The following is a 21,162-nucleotide window of genomic DNA, read 5'->3' on the forward strand; positions in this document are numbered from 1 at the left end:
TGTTAGTAGGGTTAGGTGGCTCATTAATCTGCAGAGCCAAATCAATATCCATAATCCCAAGTGAGAACTCAACGTCTTGCATCCACCTCTTGTAGTTGGAGCCAGTTAGGACCTCTATGATGGCATTATTATTGTTCATATTAAAAGAGACTAAACACAAATACAACATATTAGCAGTACAAATAATAAATAAATAAGCAAAAATAGCTTTTAAACATGATAAGCTATTCCCCACAAGTGCACCAGGTACATCATCATAAACTCTCCTTTGGGCAGAGAACATAATATATTATTGAGCTCCAAGTATGTGTTAGATGTATGACCTGAAAAACTAATTGTTGACTGACACATTATATTTTTTCAAATATTTTTTTATACTTGATTTATTAAAATTAGTAAAATAGATAATTATTTTCATTCTAGAGCAATGTGTCTTAGAATCATCCAAGGAGTTAATGGTCAATGACATATATTCTCAAAAGTTGAGAATTTGAAACATGTCATTATAGATTAACTTCTGAATTACTCTCGATCGTTGAATCATCATGAGGTTAGTGATTGATCCGTCTAGATTGATGCACGATCATTTTTGGATAGATGGGTCATGAATCTATAGTATAGAGATATTGGAGCGAGAGTGCAGATGATTGTTAAAGAACAACGGTACTGAGTGTGATCAAGAACGAGAAGTCATTTAAATATCTACTCACTCGTTAGTAACTGTCTCAATGCCGTAGTTGTGTGGATAGTTCTTTGATCTACGGTATCTCGACTGCTCACAATAGGGTTATTATAGTTTGATAATACATAAACATGATCCCTAATCATTCGAAGTCCTGTGGTGTTCGTTAGCTATAGTAGATTTACTGTAGGAGTAAGAGTGCACTTATAGAAGATCTATTGACTTTAGTAGTTGAGGAGTAGTCCTATACGACTTAAGAGGCTGAGTCTTTAAATCTGTGGCCACAGCAGCATGATAATGGAAAGAAATTTTCATAAGATTCATGATTGAACTCAAGCTAATTAAGTCTGACATATGACAAATGCTTAAGGTTTGACAAATTTTCATGATCTGTATCCTGTCGAAACTCTCGATAAAAAAACTTGATCATACGATAACTATACCTAAGGATTCATCTTTCTATTCTACTGAGTTATCACTATATGCTGCTAGACATCACTGATGGATTGTGAGAACTCACTAAGATCATTTTTGGATTAACGATCCTTGTTGGGTTGAGTTAGAATCATTCCAGCCTATCGAAAAGAGTTTCAATGATACTATGATGGAGATCACGGTATGTCTCACTACCAGACAGAATAGAACCTAAAGGGTCACAGACAAAAAGAGTACGATATGATCAATAGCTTGGATCATAATCAAATTATCAATTGGGTTGATGGTTTGAGTTAAGAAATTGCTAATTATGTAAGAGTTATATATTTAGTAACTACTAATTGTTAGCAAAGGAACTTAATTGCAAGTGTTGCAATGTCATTGAGCTTAATTAAATTATGGATCAAGTCTTAATTAATTTAAATCAAATTTAATTTAATTAGGTTAGAGCTAATTTGAGGTTAATTGGATTTAATTATCCAAGTTGGACTGAAATTTTAATCCTGATTAGATCAAGTTGACAGTCTTTTCGAATTTAATTTGAATTAGACTCGAATTTGATTCGAATCCAACCCAATTTGAAATATAATTAAAATGGACTGCCTCAACCCACTTTCCTCGAGCTTCTCTCTCCTTTTTCAAGTCAGAAAGAGAGAAGGGTGCGTGAAGATGCTCTCCCTTTTCTCCCTTGCATGCATGAAAGCTAAAGGGGTGCCAATGGTTGGCGCCCCTCCTCTCTGGGACTCTCTTTCCTCCTTGGACTCCACTTCCTTTTAAATTCAATTCAAATAAGAAAGAGAATCTGATCTTTATCAGGTTTAAGGCATTGGTGGTTTATTTTGTGCAATAAAAAATAAGAAGAAAAGAGTAGGGCATGCGGTATTTTTGATGCGTGGTCCTTCCTTGCCGCAAACAACATTTTCACGCCCCCTCCTCCTTATTTCTCTACACGCCACACCTTGTCCTCAGATCTGATCTAAGATAGAGAGAGATTTTAAAGAGAGAGGAAGAGAAGAAGAAGGGTTCTTCTTCCTCTTCTAGGCATCCTGTTCAGTTTTCGTCAGATCTGCGCAAAAAGATTCATGCAGCCTTTGTCTTCTTCGAGATCTAAAAAAAAGATCCAGATTCAAGCCAAGGAGAGAGATCTGCAAAGTGCTAGCACTCTGATAGCCTTGATGCTTCGATCAGACTATCTCTGTGTGGATACCAGTAGAGGCTGAATGCTTGCGCGGCTCCGATAAAAATTTCGAGCATCCGTCGGATCCGATCCTAGTAAGAAGAAAGGATAGCGATTAAGATAATTATTCTTCCTTTTCTATTTTAATTTTTAGATCTAAAATATTTATTTCATAGCATGTTTAAAACGATCCTTAGGTGATTTAGGATTAGATCTAAGCATGTTTTAGATTAAACTTGTTTTAATCTTATCTTTCTGTTGCATTTGTTCATGAGATGAAAAATCTGTATGCTAATCATCTAGATATCCAACAGTATGAGGTCAAAATAATAAGAATATAAGGCATTCAAAAATCAGTCTCCTTTATGCAGATAAACTTTCTAGGCCTAATATACCTCTTTACAAAATCAAGGATGATACATGTCAATTGAAAAATCTATTACCTTAGGTAAACAGATTTCTCAGGTATATTTCCACCATCAAACTTCATATTATCATTAATTTTAATACACACAATAATCTCTTTTGGGTAGAAAATTGCACCTATTAATATTAAAAATGTCTCATAAAAATTTAAAAAAAATTGTGAGCTTTAAATTAATGCATCGCTTTGGTGACAACATTCATAACATCTCACAAAATTCTCAATTGAGACTAAAATTATTGTCAAAATATAATTTTATGAGATATTTATTCAAAATTATCTCTAACAATCACAATTTAATATTTGTTGCATTCAATTTTGTGAACAATAATTTTTTCTAAAATTTAAATTCTAACCTTACATAAAATATGTACTGCATCAAGTTTGAGAGTATAATTTTCACATTCACATTTAAGAAAAATATAATATGCAATCATGTTCAATCAATATCCAAATAATTTTTTGAACCTTATTTTTGGGCTCCAATAAAAAAGAGCTCCAAAGAAAAAGAGCCTGCCTGCACCCACATGCATCACATGATGTGAGTGGGCTTTGTCTGATGCTTTGATATCACATGTAGGATGATTTTTCATAGGATCAAGTACATGATTATTAGAATACTGAACTAATTAATCAAAAGTTAAAAGAATATCTGTTTGCACCATTGTGGAATACACAAATGTGTATTTGATACTTAGTCTTCCTCTTCAGAAATCTTGCTCAAATAACGGCTATTAATAGGGCAAGCATCTAAAAATTAGATTTTGAAGAGGGGACCTAGCCTATTTATAATGGTTTACTAGTCTTTTCTATTATGGGTTCAGTAAAATCTAATAGCCCCCACTTACCATCCAACTAGACTTTAAATCAAAGGTGCATTGGGCTTTTTAATTTTATGATCATAAATGGTCCATAATTTTATCTCATTGGATTATGTCATAACTCGATTTTATTAAACACAAAACCTACAATTAATCAAAGCCCAAATTCTAATGAGGATCGAGCACATTAATATTAGTATGATGTCCATGTAGTGAACGAAGAACTCACATATCGATGTCAACAGGGCAGATTCGATGCATTAGTAAGAAAATCAAAATTGAATCCAAAATCCATCATCATTTTCGAAAACTGAAACCGGATCTAGATGGTTTTTGAAATCAAAACTATAATTGCCACTGAAAAATTATAAATTAAAACCAAAAAACATAAACCATTAAACTTTTATTATTCATTTCAAACTTATCACATATAAGTAACAAAATTAAGGATATCATTGATAATTTTTATAATATAATTTATACCAACTCATCTGATAAATATATCAAAAATGTACTGACATTAATATACTTTATAATATAACAACTCACCATAATTTATAATATAGTAAAGTGTATTAAATATATTAACCATGGGGTATTTTTATTTTTGGGCCAATTTTGGATCGGAGAATTCATCAAAGTCAAACTTAAACTCTAAGTTGGTTGATTTTTAATTTTTAAAATCATATCCGAAACTAGACAATTTTATCTAAATAATATTAATTAAAAAAATTATGAAAATAATGTTCTTTCCAAAATATTTATCAAAATTCTATCCAAAACAAAATCGTCCTATCATAGGACGACTTTATGTGCTGACTCACCACAATTCACACTATGTGGACGATGAAATCAGCAACGTAGAGTCGCTCCATTGTAGGGCAGCTTACTAAGTTGTCCTACAATAGAGCGACTTTACAATAGGGCGATTTTTTTTCTAAGTTGGGAGAGGTGGGGAAGGGCCGAGAGAGATGGGGTAGGGGATTTCTGGCATCGGAGACCGAGAGGGAGGTTTGGGGGGGGGGGGCGCATGGGGAGGAGCGGCGGGACCGAGAGGGAGGGGGGTGGGGTGTTTGTATTTTTTTTTTTTAAGTGATGGAGAGAGAGGAGAGAGGGATTGTGGTGCTGGGGACTGAGAGGAAGAGGGTCGAAGGACCGAGAGGGAGAGGGATGGGTGGCCGAAAGAGGGGTGGGGTGTTTGGCTTTTTTTTTTTTTTTTTTTTTTTCTAAGTGACGGAGAGAGGGGTTTAGTCAGGAGAGAAGAGAAAGGTTTTTTTTTTTTTAAGTCTTAAGTTGTTCTACGGTAGGACGACTCATATAGCCATCCCACCATAGGACGACGCTTTTATTTTTGCCCATAACCCTTCGGCCCTCAAGGGCCAACCTTTTTATAAAAATTGGATGGTCGCAGAAAATCATCCTTTCAAGTAGCGACTCACTAACTCCACATACTGTCTTGCCAAATCGACCGTTGGCTGGACAAACAAAATCGTTCTTTCAAAAGACAATTTTATTTAGACAGTATTTTGATAAAAAAATTTTAATAGATATTATTTTTTTAATATTTTTAAAATTAATATTATTTTAATAAATTAGTCTCGAAACCATCTCTATTTAATTTTTTATTTAAACCATTTCATTCAGTTCGGGAATAAATGAAATATCCGGATATCCGTATCCATCTGTAAGCTGAGCCTCTATTTTAGATTTATGGTAGATGACTTACACCTGGCCTTGATCCCATCCAAGCCATTCTGCACCCAACCTGAACTCTACTTGATCCTACCTCAATTCGAGCCGACCAAATTCTTAGTTGGGTCAGACCTGGGTTTAGTCGGTTTAGGCGACATCCGGACCCGACTCGTTAGCGCCTTTCCCATCCCCATTCAATATCCTTCCTCTGACAGGAGGAGGAAAAACACATGGTCTGCGCTCCTAATTCTCCATCCGTTCTTCGTTTCCTCCATCTCGTCTTCCGAGAGAAGCCACCCAATGGAAGGAAGCGCCGGAGGAGGCGGGGGCGGTGGGGGCACGATTTCGGACGTCTACCAGAGCGCCCGCCGCCTGCTCCTCCGCACCAGAGATGCCCTCGACCGCCTCGAGCGCCTCGATTCCTCCTTCCCCTCCTCCTCGTCCGCCATCGCCGCCGGCGTCTCGGACTCGCCGGAGCTCGCCCTTTCGATCAAGAGGGACATCACCCAGATCCACACTCTCTGCGCCGACATGGACCGCCTCTGGCGCTCTATCGCCGCCAAATCCCAGCGCGATCTCTGGAAGAGGTATGTTACCGTCGATCATCTCATCTTCTCTCGTCTTATTGCTATTCCGATGGTTAGATGGTGGAATTAGATCTTCTGTATTTGATTCGATTCCAGAGGGGCGTAAAATCTTAGTTTTCATTTTTCTTTCTGAATCTTGGTTCTTGAGAAGGTGCATGCCATCAAATCACCCATGATCTCACCTTTCTTTTCCGGTTACGGATATTTAGATATCTCGTCTTTGTAATTACTGCTTCTTTTTTTTGGCTTTTGGATCTGTTTCCTTGAGATCTTTATCGTGGTTGTTGGTGCTTTGATTGGATTTGTCTAAGTAAAGGAAGGGGCATTCAGATGGTTGTCTGTTTAGATCAGAAAGCTGTTTCGCTGTCTCTTTGTTGTTTGTTGATCCCATCTGTTGATTTCAATTTTTTATATACAATACTAATTTGCAATTTTTGTTTCTGAATCTTGATTCTTGAGGAGGCACATGTTGTCAAATCATCCACGACCCCACCTTTCTTTGCTTCAGGTCGAATAATTAGGTCTCTTGCTGTTCCGCGGGTCCTCGTCTTTGTAATTACATTTCTATTGTTTGTGCTTTTCGATCTGTTTCCGTGACATTTTATCGTTTTTGTTAGTATTTTGGTTGGATTTGTCTAAGAAAAGGGCATTCAGATGGTGTTAGTTTAGATAAGAAACCTTCTTCGTTGTCTCTCGGTCGTTTGTTGATAGCATCAGTTGATTTCAATTTCTCTCCGATGTAACTCTAGTTATCATGAGATTTAAGATTTGCACGTATGAATGTAGAAGACCATGGTCTTCAATCGCCAGCCAAAATTTAAAAGAATCATTTTGAAATCTTTCATCACCTCAAGAAACTCGAGTAGCGGTAGATACCAAGTGAACTGTCTCCCAGTAAACATGACGTGGATATAAACAAAACGTGGATACAGAGGGCTCCTCCTAGGAAGTCTAATTCCTGGTTTGAGATGCACCTAGAGTAATTAAGGAAGCCATGGAGAAGAGTTCTGATTTCTGATTTACTATATGGCTTGTAGATAGCCCATTTGATACCCACAGGTGTGCCTCAACATATTGGAGACTTGAGCATTACATTTACATAATGGTGAAAGTGTTCAGGGCCCAAGCTGGTGCCACATTGGTTGAACTTTAAAATTAGGTTATTGGCATAATTGTGGTGCATGGGGAGTTGACTCCTTGCATGATTTTTGGGCCTCAGAAAGCTAACTTGCACATCAGGTGGCCTGTAAGCATGCCATTCTGACAAGAAGATATTAGTAAGTTTGAGTCCACAACATTTGGTTGCTATACTCAAAAGAAGCCCAAAGAACATGAAGGAATATCGAAAGAAAAGAAATTTCTCCTATACCACATGGAACCTAAACCTATTCATTTGCTCTCATGTTGTAGAGTTAGATTTAGGGCCCGTTTGTTGTCACCTTTGGAGGACCAGATTTTTTTGAATGATTTTTAAGGTATTTGATAAAAATTTTGGAACAGCTTTCTCGCTCCTCCAAAAGTTGAAAAGATCTGCTAAGTAAAAGCTCCAATTTGGAGCTTTTAGTTAAAAGCTGTACTTTATACGTGTTGAGAAGTTGTGCTTTTTTGGAAGCAAAAGGTCACTCAAGAGGCTCGGATTTGAGTCCCAAAAACAGAATCCTTTTAAAAAGTAATTTAAAATACTTTTTATTACCATAATAATTTAAGTTGCTTTTTTATTACCACAATCATTTAAGTTGGTTTTTTATGCCATAATCAATAAAGGATTTTAAATTTATATATTCTATTATTAAGATTTAAATATAAAAATAATTTAAAAATTCCCAATACTTTCTAGCAACATTTTTGATAGTACAATATTATTATTATATTGTATTGTCTTATACTATAGTAAAATAATATTATACATTTATACTGCTATCATCATTATTATTCTAATATAATAATTATATATTTATTATAATATAATACCATTATAATATTCTGTAAATAATAGATATTATAATATAATAATATTGTGGAAATATTACTAATTTTTTATAGTAAATATAAAATTTATTATTTATTGTACTTTCTAGATTAAATTATCCTAATAAATAATTTACAAATTAAGAATACTTTATAATTATAATTTTTGATGATTCAAACAATTAGATAATTGAAAGTATTATGTAATGTCCTTTATTATCATTTCCTGCTACTAAAAGTACTTTCTCAGTTTGAATACAAAATATATATTAAAGTTTCATAGCACTTCAAAATTATAGATACCAAACAACAAATATCTTTTTATTAAAAGCTCTAAAGGAAAAAATTTTACTACCTAAAGCAATGCCAAACATGGCGTTAGACAGTATATTTATGCTATTAATGATATTTTTTTCCTCTAACATGGAACATCAATCATGTAGGCTATTCATATGGCTGGATCGTTCTCTTAAGACACTTTGTTTGGTGATCTGTATGGTTTTCTGACCATATCTGTTACATAAAATTAGTGAGATGATAAATTAGTATTAGACTGTCATGAAGTTTAGATTAACATGCAGCTTTGGGATCATATAGTTTAGCAGAGGACAAATGCTAATATTAAAAGCAACATGAACCTCTATGATTGCATGATCACGAAGACAAACCAATTTCTTTATTTATAAAGTTATAGGATTTTAATTGTGCTTGCTAATGAGAAAAATTGTTAAGGAAGTGAGCCCTAGTATACTGCAGTTTTTGAACATTCATCTTGACAGATAAGCTTGTTCAATTGTTCATCTAAATTTTTACATGGATTAATCAACTATAGGACTTAGTTCCCTCTTAGTGGGCAACTAGTTTGATAAAACTAGATCTGGATGGAGTCGCCAGTTCTATCCCAATGATACACCATAAAACATCATGAAGCCATTGGCTAATCTTTAGCTTTAGTGCGATATGAAGAAATCCAACAAATGTTGCATCTGTTCGAGGTTGACATGGAGAAGTTTGAGCATAGCAAAATTTTGATGAAACTTTAAATGAGGTGTTCACATGCCTCGTATTTTTTCTGTACATAATGGTGAAACATAACATCAAAGAATGAAATTGCGAAGCAGGTGATGAGGTTGGCTATTAATATACATATTTTTGAGAGGTGCTTATGGCTCAATGCAAAATTCTAATCTCTTGATTAAGAGAATGCTGTAAGAGCTAACCTGGAGCAAATTGTTGATCTTGGAGTATGTGACTTGGAGCTAAATTATTTTCATTTTGTTTGGGGATAAAATATTTACCTTAGCCAATTAATGTTGCATTATTGCCTATAAACAGCCATGATGTTTCCAACCATTTCTTTTCTTCACATTTATCATTAGAAAATCCTATTTATATTTTGTTGTCTATTTTATCCTTTGACAAAATAGATATTCTAGCTGTTCTGCCAGTAGTTTGAGTTTATCGTCTCCTGATCTTCGTGTCATGTACAGGATGGAACCCATAGTGCTTACAAGAATGCGATGGAAGTGCTGATTTTTAGTTTAAGTGTATGGTTGTTATAGTGCTACTAGGATTGGGGTGTACTTCTAGGTATTTATTCTAATGTCTTTGTAAGATGGCATATAACTACATGGATTGGAATTTATGTGTTAAATGGTCCATAAACTAGTCTTCGTGCTAGTCAGAAAGTTGGCTTTAAGAGTAGTCTTTCTTTATGTTAATAAATGGTAAACTTGAGTGTTAGAAGCAGCAAAGGTGAGGTGACTCATTCCCTTTTTATTGCCCTTTCTAAGAAAGAGTCTATAAACAAGTTTCTTGAAGGGCTTCACTCTACTTCACAGAAGGCTTCAAGTTTAATACTCTGGATCGTGAAGATTTTATGTTCAACATCACAATTTGTCATAATTACTAACCAAATCCAGTTGGACACAATTGTGAGACTTTTTTCCCCACATTTCTGCTTTTTCTTTAGCCTATCTTTTGTTTCCATTGGAAATCAGAAGACTAAGTTTTTACTATGAAAATCAATGTTGGTTTAATGTTTTAGAAACTTTTTCTTGGTTAAAGAAGAATTATCAGTCCATTGAGGTGAGATTAATTAGATCTAACTGATTACAAATCATTTGGATATTGCACTTGAGGATAATTGATTATCAATGGTGAGTGTTTGTTTAGACCTTCACACCCTTTAGCCAATTGCACTCACCTACCATCCTACCAACAAACATGGTTTTTGGGTGGTTCTTTACATGTAAGCTATGTAACTTAGATACAAGGTTTTAAGTGCTGCATGCTAGTGTCATGAGGCTTGTATGTGCATGTTAAATGCCATCATGCACCATATCAGTTCTTCTTGGCTTGTAGGCAGTGGGAATGCAACCATGCCCCATGTTGGTTCCATGTTGGTATGTTGTGTGCCAAACACCATACAGTGGCATAGGCCAACATAGCAATGAAGATAATTTGTGTTGGTATTGAAGAGGAATGCATATTTACTCCAATTAGTGAAGTGAAAGAACTACCTCCTTATGGAGATTCACAAATTTGTATGCATGCCTTGTGGTGCTGGTTCACAATCTCTTAATGGAGACTCTTCTTGATTATTTCATCTTCGTATCTAATGCTGGAGCATCTAGGGTTCACTGGTTGGGCGAGTGGGTTTGAATCCCAAATTAGGTGCCACCCCACTTGAGCACCAATTCTCTTTTAGGAATGTTTGATGTAGTCAACTTTAGGAAGTTTTAGTTTTTGTGAACTTCTCTTAGAGGATTTTTGATGTTATTAGGAAAGTTAATAGTTAGAGTTATTCGAGTTATAATAAGATTAGGAGTCCCTATTGGAAAGGTGAAGAAAAGAGTTCCCTTGTACTACTTATATATACCCATTGGAGCTCCTTTTGTAATTATAATGGAGTTATTGATTGGTGTAAATTCTGTGGGTATTATTCTTGCCTTCTCTCCATGATCTCACTCTCCTCCCTTTCAGTGGATTCCTAAGAATTGTGAGCTAGTGATGGGAGAGCTATATCCTTGGATTGGCTAGCCAAGGTGGTGTTTTTCAGCCTCTGGAGAGAGCGAACCGACTCTGTCTTCTTCTAGCTGCCATCCATTCCTATTGAGAACCCACTGGTTTGTGGGTCACTGCTGCCATCGAGGTTCAAACACTATGTTGTACATGCTGCAGTAGGGTTTCTATCTCACCACAATCGGCTGGTTGTGTTGGCTTTCTCTTCCTCCTCCAAACTTTAAGCACAAGTTCAACACCTTCCAGCATCAGTATCATTGGTTTGACATATCTATTAGTTGCTCTGATGATTTGGTTAGTGGTTTGCTATTGTATCCTTGTGGGGTCAATAATTCAGACCACTTCTAATGGAAGAGTACTTTTGCTAACATCTGAAGCAATTTCTTTAGAAAGATCGTGGTTGTAACTTTGATGATCTCTTCGTTTCTTTCCATCTTACATTTGAAGTTTGATATAACCCTAGATAGGAATACTTGGCAAATGGGGATCCATAAGCTGACCTCAAATAGTTGGGAAGAAGCTAGATGATGGTTTTTGTGATTTCAAGTTTGTAATAACATTGTTGGGAGGTTGTGGATGATATCTTTCGCTCGATATCCTTCTCCTATGTAGATTCTCAAAAATTTTCTATCTAGAAAGCTTAAATCATCCTTATACAAGGAGCATGGAATGAAGTTTAGAGATGGGCTAGGTTTGCATTATGCTACCCTAATTCCTAGTACTAGCTCGCATTGTTTTACACTTGCTCGGGCCTAAGCTAAGCCTAAATTATTACTGTATGCTTGTGCTTCCATTGAGCTTGGACTTGATCGGTCCCATTTATTATAAGGGCATCTAGAGCAGATTGGAAGACAGTATGGCCATTGAGGTTGATGGATGTGCCAGGTCATAGTAATAATGGGGATTACCAGTTCTGCCAAGAGTTGGAACTCAATGGATGTGAAGATTGAGGAGCACGCTATAATAGTTTGGTATGGACATGAAATAGAAGCAAAATTAGATGAGAGGGAGAGGGGAGTGAGGTGGAACAAAGGAGGAAAAATTTAAGGAAAAGGAGAGAAGGCCAGCAGGAAATGGGAGGAGAAATGGAGAGAAGGGGAAGGTGAAGAAGAGGACTAGGCTTCTAACTGTATTAAGCTGAGAGGACTTGGATTTCGTCCAAGTGAGTTATTTGAAATGAACTCATGGTCATGACTTGTTAGTAAAAGACATGTAGATATATGTATTTGTGTATGTATTATTTTTTAATGGGCTTCAGATGGGTTTGGGCTGAGCAATGGGCTACCAAAACCCATTTTAAATATAGTCTAATCTTGGATTTTAAACGCCTGACTGGAAGCTGGAAAAGTGCATTAAAAAGCCTAGCTTGGCATGCCTGGTGTCAGGTTGGCTCAAGCACATTCAAGCCTAATTGGAGGAAATAAATTATGCACAACAACGAGATTAAATAAACGAATGGCTTAGCTAAACCCCTAAATCCTCTTGCTGGCTGTGGCATGGCTTAACTATGAATTTTGCTTTTGGTAATTACTTGTTCCGAGGCTTAATTTGCAGATATAGATGCATTATTAGTCATGCTGCAATACTTGCTGACTTTTTTCGTTGGTTTCCGCTATAGGATTAGTGGCTCTTTTCATTTTCCTTTTTTCCTTCCTTCTTTCTTTTCTTTTGATGGATCAAGGGCCATAATATCATGTTGAAACTTGGCTTGCACAGGTATGGAAAGATTTAATATTCTATAAAAATATTCATTAATTTACATGCTAAGATGTACAACACTTGTAACTACTTTATACCAAAATATGTTCTAGAAAAGCATAATTAGCCAGTGTTAGAAAATATAGAATCACAAAATCATTCAAAGTATCTTTATTTATTCTTGTTTGTCATGTGCATCACCTAGTTTCAAGTAGTTTGTCTTGCAAATTCCCACTTAAAGTAAGCTCATTATTGTAAGTGCAAAAGGTATTTAACCGTGTCTACACATTAACAATATAATATGGTTATTTACACTGGGTTGCAAGCTGTTTTGGTTGGAACAGAGACTTGCATATCTCAAATCGTATTCATATTTGAGTTGGGCCAAAAATTTGAACCCAATACTCATCCATATCTATTTGGGTGGATTTAGATTGGATTTATGATATATTTCATCAATTGGTCAGGATTTTCAGGTTAAATTGGGTCGAGAATAATCCAAACACAAACCATAAGAAACATGAATAAAATTGATAACCTAATTGTGCAACAAAATAACAATAAGCTACACTAGACATTATGAACAACCTATTCAACATGAAATTTTATGGCAACCACATATAAATTATGACCAACAACACAAATTGATGGTTAACCACATTAAGTTGATTAATGAAAATAATAATTTTTTAAATTCAATAGAGTTGTGAAATATAGAACATTATTAATTTCTGCTACATTCAGGTTTGTTTGGGTCTAGATCAAGGTCACTAGTGATCCAAATGCAATCCATATTTTAAATGGACTGTATTTCTAAAATCAAGCCTCATTCAAATAAATCAATTTCAGATATAATCAAGTTATCAATCCAATCAACTTCCAGCCATAATTGTACACATATTGCAGAACTATGGAAAGCTGATACGAGTAGTACCATGAGAAGGCAGACTACTATGGGCCATCTTGATTATAACCTCTGGTCAAAATAATTTTCTGTCATTAGCATGTCAGATCTGTAGATTAGGCACTCAAAAATCCTAGAAAACCTGAAAAAGGGAAAGAGTTCTAACAGTTTTAAATAGAAAAAGGAAATCTGCTAGGACGATTGGGCACAAGTTTAAAATGGGAAGTGGGAGTTGATGCAAACTAAGGGTGCGTTTGATTAGCCATTAAAAAAATACTTTTTTTGCTTTTTGATTTTTAAAAAGTAAAAATCAAAAAGCAATGTTTGGTAACACCATGAAAAGCAAAAAGCAAAAATCAAACTAATTCCTTTATATGCAAAGCAAAAATTTTTTATTTTCCAAAACTTGCTTTTCTGCTTTTTTTGCTTTCCCACATTTAAAATGCCAAATCAAAAGTAAAGAGCCCGAATCCTTCTCCTTCGTCAAGCTTTTTACCTCCCCACCTCCTTCTCCCTTCCTTTTCGAATCCTTCTCCCTCGTCGAGCTCTTCACCTGCCATCCTCAAATGTTACTTTTTACTTTATAGCAACATAGTTACCAAACATATTTTTTGCTTTTTGCTTTTACTCAATAGCAAAAATCAAAAAAAAAATAAAAAGTACTTTTTAAAAATCAAAAATCAAAAAGTGTAACTAAACGCACCCTAAATGAAGCAGTACTGGGTGCACGGACAGTCTACGGAGCTAAGCACCCTGGTTCTTTGCCAATATTCTTAAAGCAGCATGGGACACATCAGTGGCCCTCCAAACCTTTGTAGTGTTGAATAGTTTAGTTTATGTACTTGTCAAATGTCGTCTTCAAATGATACTTCTCTTTTATTGGTAGTATCAAATCAGAAAAATGAAAGAAAAGAAAATTTTGCATAACTTCCCCAGGTCTTCCATTACCATGCATTTGTTGATTCCAAGTCTGCAACTTGATGAGCCTCATTTTGGTGTTCTATATTACCAGAGTGAGCTGATAATGACTCTGGATGCATTTTGTTCTTCTTCTTCTTTTTGAGGAAGTTTGGATGCATGCCAATAGACTAGCTAATCCAGTCATCTTCTACAAGTTATTTTCAATGGACCATGGCTTAGGATGCTATGTAATTCTTCAGATCTTTTGCTCAGAGAGAGCTCACTATTCACTGTTCACATCAATATTTGATAGGAGTACAGGTTGCGACAACACTAACTATAATTGAAATAGAATTTTCTGACATTGACACTTCACATCTATATTTCTAGTTTTTCTAATCCCTGGTTCTTGATTTAATATGTATATATGATGTGCTAATTATTAGCATTGAATTAGACAGTTCAACAAGTAGATCATTATCATATTTATAATGATTGATTTTCAAGGCTTCATAAATTTTCCATGGTGGTGCAGAAAAGTTGAACAAGTTGTCGAAGAAGCCAATTCCTTTAAAGAAAGCTTGGACAGGCATTCACTGCGTCATCAAAAGAGGATTCTGGAAGCTAAAGAGAGAGCAGAATTACTGGAAAGAGCGGTATAGAATCTGCCCCTTCATTATACGGAAGTTTGATCAACAATAATTTATTCACCATGCATGTGGAGGGTTCATCATGACGTAACCCCATGACCTCTTATCATGTAGTGTACAGCCTAACAAAGAGTTGTGCAAGCAAATTAGAGTGCACCATGGGCTGAAACTGCGAAGAGAACCCATTAGATAGAAAGGCATAACAAGACCTTATAAGTTCTACAACTTATGATAGATAAGTTCCATTCCTCATGGTGATTAGCAATAGAAAAGTAGGAGGTCCGCTTGTAGGAGCAATTAACAAGGAGAATTTTCTGGAAAATAGCTTAATGAGAGGACAACTGTCTGAGAAAAATTAATTTGAGAGAAAATGACTGACAAAAATTATTCCCATTTCCTTTTTAATCCTCATTCCTTCTCTGTTCTTATTGAAATTTCTCTTTAAGCTCTAGATCATAGTTTCCTGTAGAAATTTTTCCTGTAGAAATTGGATTTTATGCCCACAACTCACTCGTGGAAACTCTAGAAAGGAGGCTTTCTACATCTCGCTAATACAAAAGGCACTTTCCTCAATAGTTAACACTTTATTGGACTCCACGTAATCCATTACCTGTGCACTTTAAAATGGGTGAAGAGCCAAACACCTACCACCACATTATAATGACTTGCAAAATGAGCAGATGCCAAGCTTTTGAATGTGTTGCATTTGTTTTATATGTCCTGATAAGTATTTCATATTGGAAGTATTTTTTGTTACGTGCTTGTATGAGTTTCTGCTGGTTAGATATTTTAAGTTCACTATAGCTAGTCACTCTAACAGAGACTACATGCTGCAGAATGGTGAGTCCGCACATATCCTGAAAATTTTTGATGAGGAAGCACAAGCAATGCAGTCAGCCCGCAATTCCTCTATGATGCTTGAGGAGGCTTATGCCACTGGAGTGGCCGTTCTCTCCAAGTATGCTGAGCAGAGAGATCGGTTGAAGGTCACTATTATTCTCACCTTGACATGAAATCTCTCCAAATTAGTAATTTGTTTTTTCGCATCATGTCTTGCTTTGGGTGCATAAGAAATCTTATCATTTAGAATATACCATGGGGTTCAATATGCAGAAGAAACAGGTCTGAAATTTATTTTCATTCTCACAGATATTTGAGCTTCATAGTGTTTTTTCATCTGTTCTGTGGGTGCAGAGAGCGCAAAGGAAAGCTCTGGACATCCTCAACACTGTAGGACTCTCAAATTCGGTGTTAAAGCTGATTGAGAGGCGACACCGTGTGGACAAGTGGGTTGCATATGCCGGTATGATCATCACTGTGGTTGTGGTGTTTGCATTTTGGAGGTGGACTCATTGATGTTAATGTGCATATGGTACAAGCAATTGGATAACAAGCTGTATTGGATATTTATCATGGACATGTTCTGGTCCAATAGCTATTAACATTGTGCCCTCTGTTATCGCTGTCATTGTGAGATCTGGTTATCAATGAAATGTGGTGCATTCGGTGCATAGTTTCTCGGCTATGTTCATAGAGCAGGAGGCTTATGTTTTTAAGTGTACTTTTTGCTCATATCGGGAGATGTATAGCCAGACTATTGACTGTCGTAATGACATTTTCTTCTCCTCTTCCAACTAGTTTGCATGACAAAATGGCAAGAAATATTGGTTATTTAACAATTTTGATTAACACATGGGTTTGAATTTCTAACAGTGCAAGTAAACTACCTCATTGTATATAAACATGAAAATATAGTTTTGTATATAACAACGTATCTCCTATTTCTTTTCTGCTTTCCCCATTTTGTCCCTAGTTATATAAATTTTTTAGCTATGTGATGAAAGATGATACGCAAGTTTTTCTTCGGGTTTGTGTTTTTTGTTTTAATACAGCACATCTGTGACTGCGTATGTGCAAATTTTGTTAGCAGCAGTAAAGTAAATTGAACAGACGTGTGTTTAACCATTGATGAGATACTCTTCTGCATGCACAGGATCAGTAAGCAAGACATGGTCCGCGTGGATGGGTTTTTAAATCGTAATTGATGTCAGAAAGACTGATGGTTCCAGATGTTAAATTTATATATCCTGCTTGACAAAAAGGTAAGGGTGAAAAGGGAGAGCAGGGGTGTAAACTAGCTGGAGATGCCCAAGCCTGCCCAAACCTGAGTATGCCCGTCTTATTTTATAACCGGGACGGGTTAGAGCCAGCTCATTCAAATTCTAGGCCGAACTGGAGATCTTAAACTTGTGCACTGATTTTTATTATATTTTGATTTATAAGTAAAACATATTTTGTTTTTAAAAATTTTATTAATTTATGACAAATGAATGTAAAGAATAATTTTTGTATTACTAATATAAATTATAAATATATATAATATATAAATTATTTATATATTCATGTTTCGTGCAAATAAGGTGGAGCTCAAGTGAGCTAAGCATGGCTTTAGCTTTGCTCGTTTGCTAACCAAGCAACCTAAGCTCGAGCCAATTTTGAGCCTAACCTGCCCTTCTACGAAGCTTTATCCATGAGCTTGAGTTTGGACAATATCCATCCAATTTCCTTCCTCACCATAGCTGGTAGGTTTAGGTTCATCAAAGTTCACTATGCATATATAGGCCCTGGAGTAGTCAAGCTTGGTGGTCCTCACTGATAATATTTAGCTTGTTCACATTAGTAATATATGGATCAAGCAATCAATGGTCGACCAAAAAGATTTCTCAAATAAGCTGTCTTCAGAAAGTACAACCATCTAAGCGATTTATCTTTAATTTTGATGAAAAAAGATCAATTGAAAACGTGTCCCTAGAAATATCTGTGGAAGGTAGCCATACAAATGGGTTCTGTTTCCGCTGTATTATCATGGGTAGGGGAATAGAATTTGATCTAAGTGTATGTTTGTCTGCAGGTTCTTGCCAAACGCACCAAATATAACTAGGCTGGAAATGCATAGACTTCCGCATGGAATGAAATGATGGAAACTAGGGATGGAAATAGGCTAGGCGGCTTGTCAGGAGCCTACGGCCTGGTCTGGTCTGATCTATTTATCTAAATAAATCAGGTATAGGCTTTTAAAAAGATATGTTTAAATAAATAGGTCAGGCCTAAAATTCCAAAGCCTGGCCTGAAAGTCTGTAGGTTGGTCTGTATAAATTATATATATATATAATTTAATAAAAATTATTATTTTATTAATATATATAATTAATTAATTATTGATCTTACCCATCAATATCCAATTATTTTAGTCCTTTCGAGAATCAAGAAGACGGAAGAGTCTTTCTTAAATAGGCTTTCAGGCTGGACCAGACTTTTTTATTTTGCAAAACAGATCAGGCCGAGCCTCATTTTAAGCCTGAACCAGTCCAACAGGCCAGGCTCAGACTAGTATTTTACAATACAGGTCTAACCTGTTTAAGCCAAAGCCTGGTCTGGCCTGGCCTATTTCCACCCCTAATGAAAATCTCTTTCTTTTCCAAAAAGAGCAATCTTGTTGCTACAACCAGTTCAAGTATCCATTCCAGTCTTCACTTCATCCCATACATTTGTCCCTCTCTGTGTGCTATATCGGCTAGAGAAAAAGCCTCGGCCATTCTTGTGGGGCCATTCAGCTGATTTCAGAGGGTTTATGGATTAAATCTTTGATTACCATGTAGCAGAAGATGTTTGCCAAGTTAGTTGTCTTGGTGGTACTGCAACAGAGTCTTTATAGGCCCAGGTGGTCATAACTAAATATAAGTCTCAGGGTTCTTAGGTTACCTACAGGGGCAGCTCAACATATTTGGAGGCCTAAAACTAAAAACTAAAATATAATTATTTAATTAAAATTTATATAATTTTTTTATTAAAATTTTATTTTTCTAACTTTTTGAGATGCAAAATTTTTAATCAAATTTTTATAATCAAGTTCTCCTAATATTTTTTTTTCAATTGATAATATAGCCAATCCATTTAATATTTCTTGAGACATTGTTGATCTTAAGTAAGATTTTATTAATTTTAATTTTGAAAATTTTTTTTCTGCCGAAGCAACACTTACTGGAATTGTTAACATTATTCTAAAAGCAATATATGCATTTGGAAAAGAGTCGAGTCATCTTATATGATTGAGTATATCCATTGGACTCTTCCACTTATATAATTTTTTTTAAAATTTTTAGCTCTGAAAATAAATCTAAACCATCAATATCAGAGTAGTTATTATATTTTAAAGAACACTCAAGATTAAGACAATATTCTTTCAAACTATCATTATCTAATGACTTCAATTTTTTACCACTAAATAGAAAACCAAAAATATTTTCATATATCTTAAATTGTTCAAATCTATTTTGGAGTGAAAAAATTGCTTGATCTACTATATATAAGAAATAATCAATTCTAAATGATTCTTCAAGAGATTTTGTTATTTTATTGCCAAAATTCTCATCAAATTGTTTCTTTCTGCGAATGATACGCTTATCATGAAATTTAGGTTCTATTTTCATTTCAAATGTAATTTTTTTAGAAGAAATCATAGCGGATGCAAATCCATCTTCTCTATATTTTTCAAAAAAAGAAAGAAGACCTTTTAATTGTTCTATAGCAACATCAATATGCATATCTGTTGATTGTAAACTTTTGCTAACTGAATTAACAGCAAATAATATATCATACCAAATAGTCATGCCTAATAAAAACTCAAAATTTTCAAGCTCATATGTTGCTAAGCAATTAGCTTCGCTTTTAGTTTTAGGATCTTCACTAACTTTTGCTAATTCCAATAAAGCATCTCTTATTTGTGGAGCTTAAAATCTTATTGCTTTAATAATTTCAATACGACTTTCCCAACGTGTTTGTGATAATGATTTAAGAGTTAGACCAGAAATATTATCTTGCAAAATTTTTCATCATTTAGTAGAAGAAGAAAATAGTGAATAGATACGTTGTACCACTCCAAAAAATAATATAGCTTTAGTACAAGAACTAGCTATATCACAAAGTACTAAATTTAAACTATGACAACCACATAGTGTATAAAAGGATCTAGGATTTATATCTAAAAGTCTTTTTTGCACTCCTTGCTGTTTGCCCTTCATATTAGATCCATTATCATATCCTTGTCCTCTTAAATTATTAATATCAAGTCCAATATATTTTATTTCATCCATAATGACATCAAAAAGACCTTTTTTAGTTGTATCATCTATTTTTAAGAATTCAAAAAAATATTCCATAATTTTGATTAGACTTGATGAAATATCTACACATCGCAATATAAAAGATATTTGCTCTTGATGACTTGTATCTGGAGTGCAATCAAGTATTATTGAATAATATTTTGCTTCTAAATTTTTTTTAATAATTTTATTTTTAATTTCATTTGCTAACAAATTTATCAATTCATTTTGTACATTATGTCCAAGATAATAGGTATGAATTTTATCATCTTTAATACGTCAAATATGTTCTTGCATTACCGGATCGAATTCTGCAATCATTTCAATTAGACTTAAAAAATTTCTATTATTTGTTTGATAGATCTTTTCATTTTTTCCACGAAAAGCTAAATTATTTTTATCAAGAGTTTTTACTACAGCAAAAATTATTAATAAGACTTTTTTTCAATGTTCTTCATCTTTATTTATTTGTTCTTGAATACTTTTATCAATTATTTTATTTTTTAAAAGTCTCATTTCTAAATCAATCCATGAACACATATTAATAACATGCTCATTACTCATCTTATGACTCTTAAGTTTAGCACTAAGATTTCTCCAATCTCTACTACCAACATTAGCTAGTTTACTTATACTAGAAGCAGAATTAAATAATTTGTAACAAAAACAAAATATTCTGTCTAAGTCTTTTGAATAAACTAGCCATCTTCTTTCATGCTTCTCTCTGTTTGTCAACTTTTGAATATAGTATGTAGTAGAAAAATGTCTTGAAAATTCATCTTTAGAAAAATCTATATCATCAATTATATTTGGACCTTTTTCTACTAATAAATCTCTCAAATTTGTATCAATATTTGTCCATTGACTTTGATCATAAATATTTTTAGGAATGCAATCATTTAAATTAACCGATTGATTTTCTTCACTATGACTTTGAAGATTATCTTGAATCTCTTCGTTGACTTTTTCTTCTTCTAATATTTCATTATCATTTAATTCTAAAGAATTATTAACTTATTTATTTAAAGAACATTCATC

At 34.5% G+C, this 21,162-nt stretch overlaps 1 protein-coding gene across 1 annotated transcript; it reads left to right on the plus strand.

Moving 5' to 3' along the window:
- The first annotated feature begins 5,451 nt into the window (after positions 1–5,451).
- On the plus strand, positions 5,452–16,599 carry LOC105034960 (membrin-11). The gene is made up of 4 exons (XM_010910318.4): positions 5,452–5,818; positions 14,848–14,968; positions 15,799–15,948; positions 16,157–16,599. The coding sequence occupies exons 1-4, from the start codon at positions 5,532–5,534 to the stop codon at positions 16,316–16,318; spliced, it is 720 nt and encodes a 239-aa protein (XP_010908620.1). The 5' UTR covers positions 5,452–5,531; the 3' UTR covers positions 16,319–16,599.
- The last annotated feature ends 4,563 nt before the right edge of the window (positions 16,600–21,162 follow it).

Source organism: Elaeis guineensis, chromosome 9, assembly GCF_000442705.2.
Source record: "Elaeis guineensis isolate ETL-2024a chromosome 9, EG11, whole genome shotgun sequence".
Classification (NCBI taxonomy): Eukaryota; Viridiplantae; Streptophyta; class Magnoliopsida; order Arecales; family Arecaceae; genus Elaeis; species Elaeis guineensis.

Bases quoted from the DNA above. Each gene is read 5' to 3' on its own strand.
- LOC105034960 (XM_010910318.4), top strand. From the start codon at position 5,532: ATGGAAGGAAGCGCCGGAGGAGGCGGGGGCGGTGGGGGCACGATTTCG. The intron at 5,819-14,847 runs GTATGTTACCGT...ATGGTGGTGCAG, and splicing joins CAGCGCGATCTCTGGAAGAG to AAAAGTTGAACAAGTTGTCG. The intron at 14,969-15,798 runs GTATAGAATCTG...TACATGCTGCAG, and splicing joins CAGAATTACTGGAAAGAGCG to AATGGTGAGTCCGCACATAT.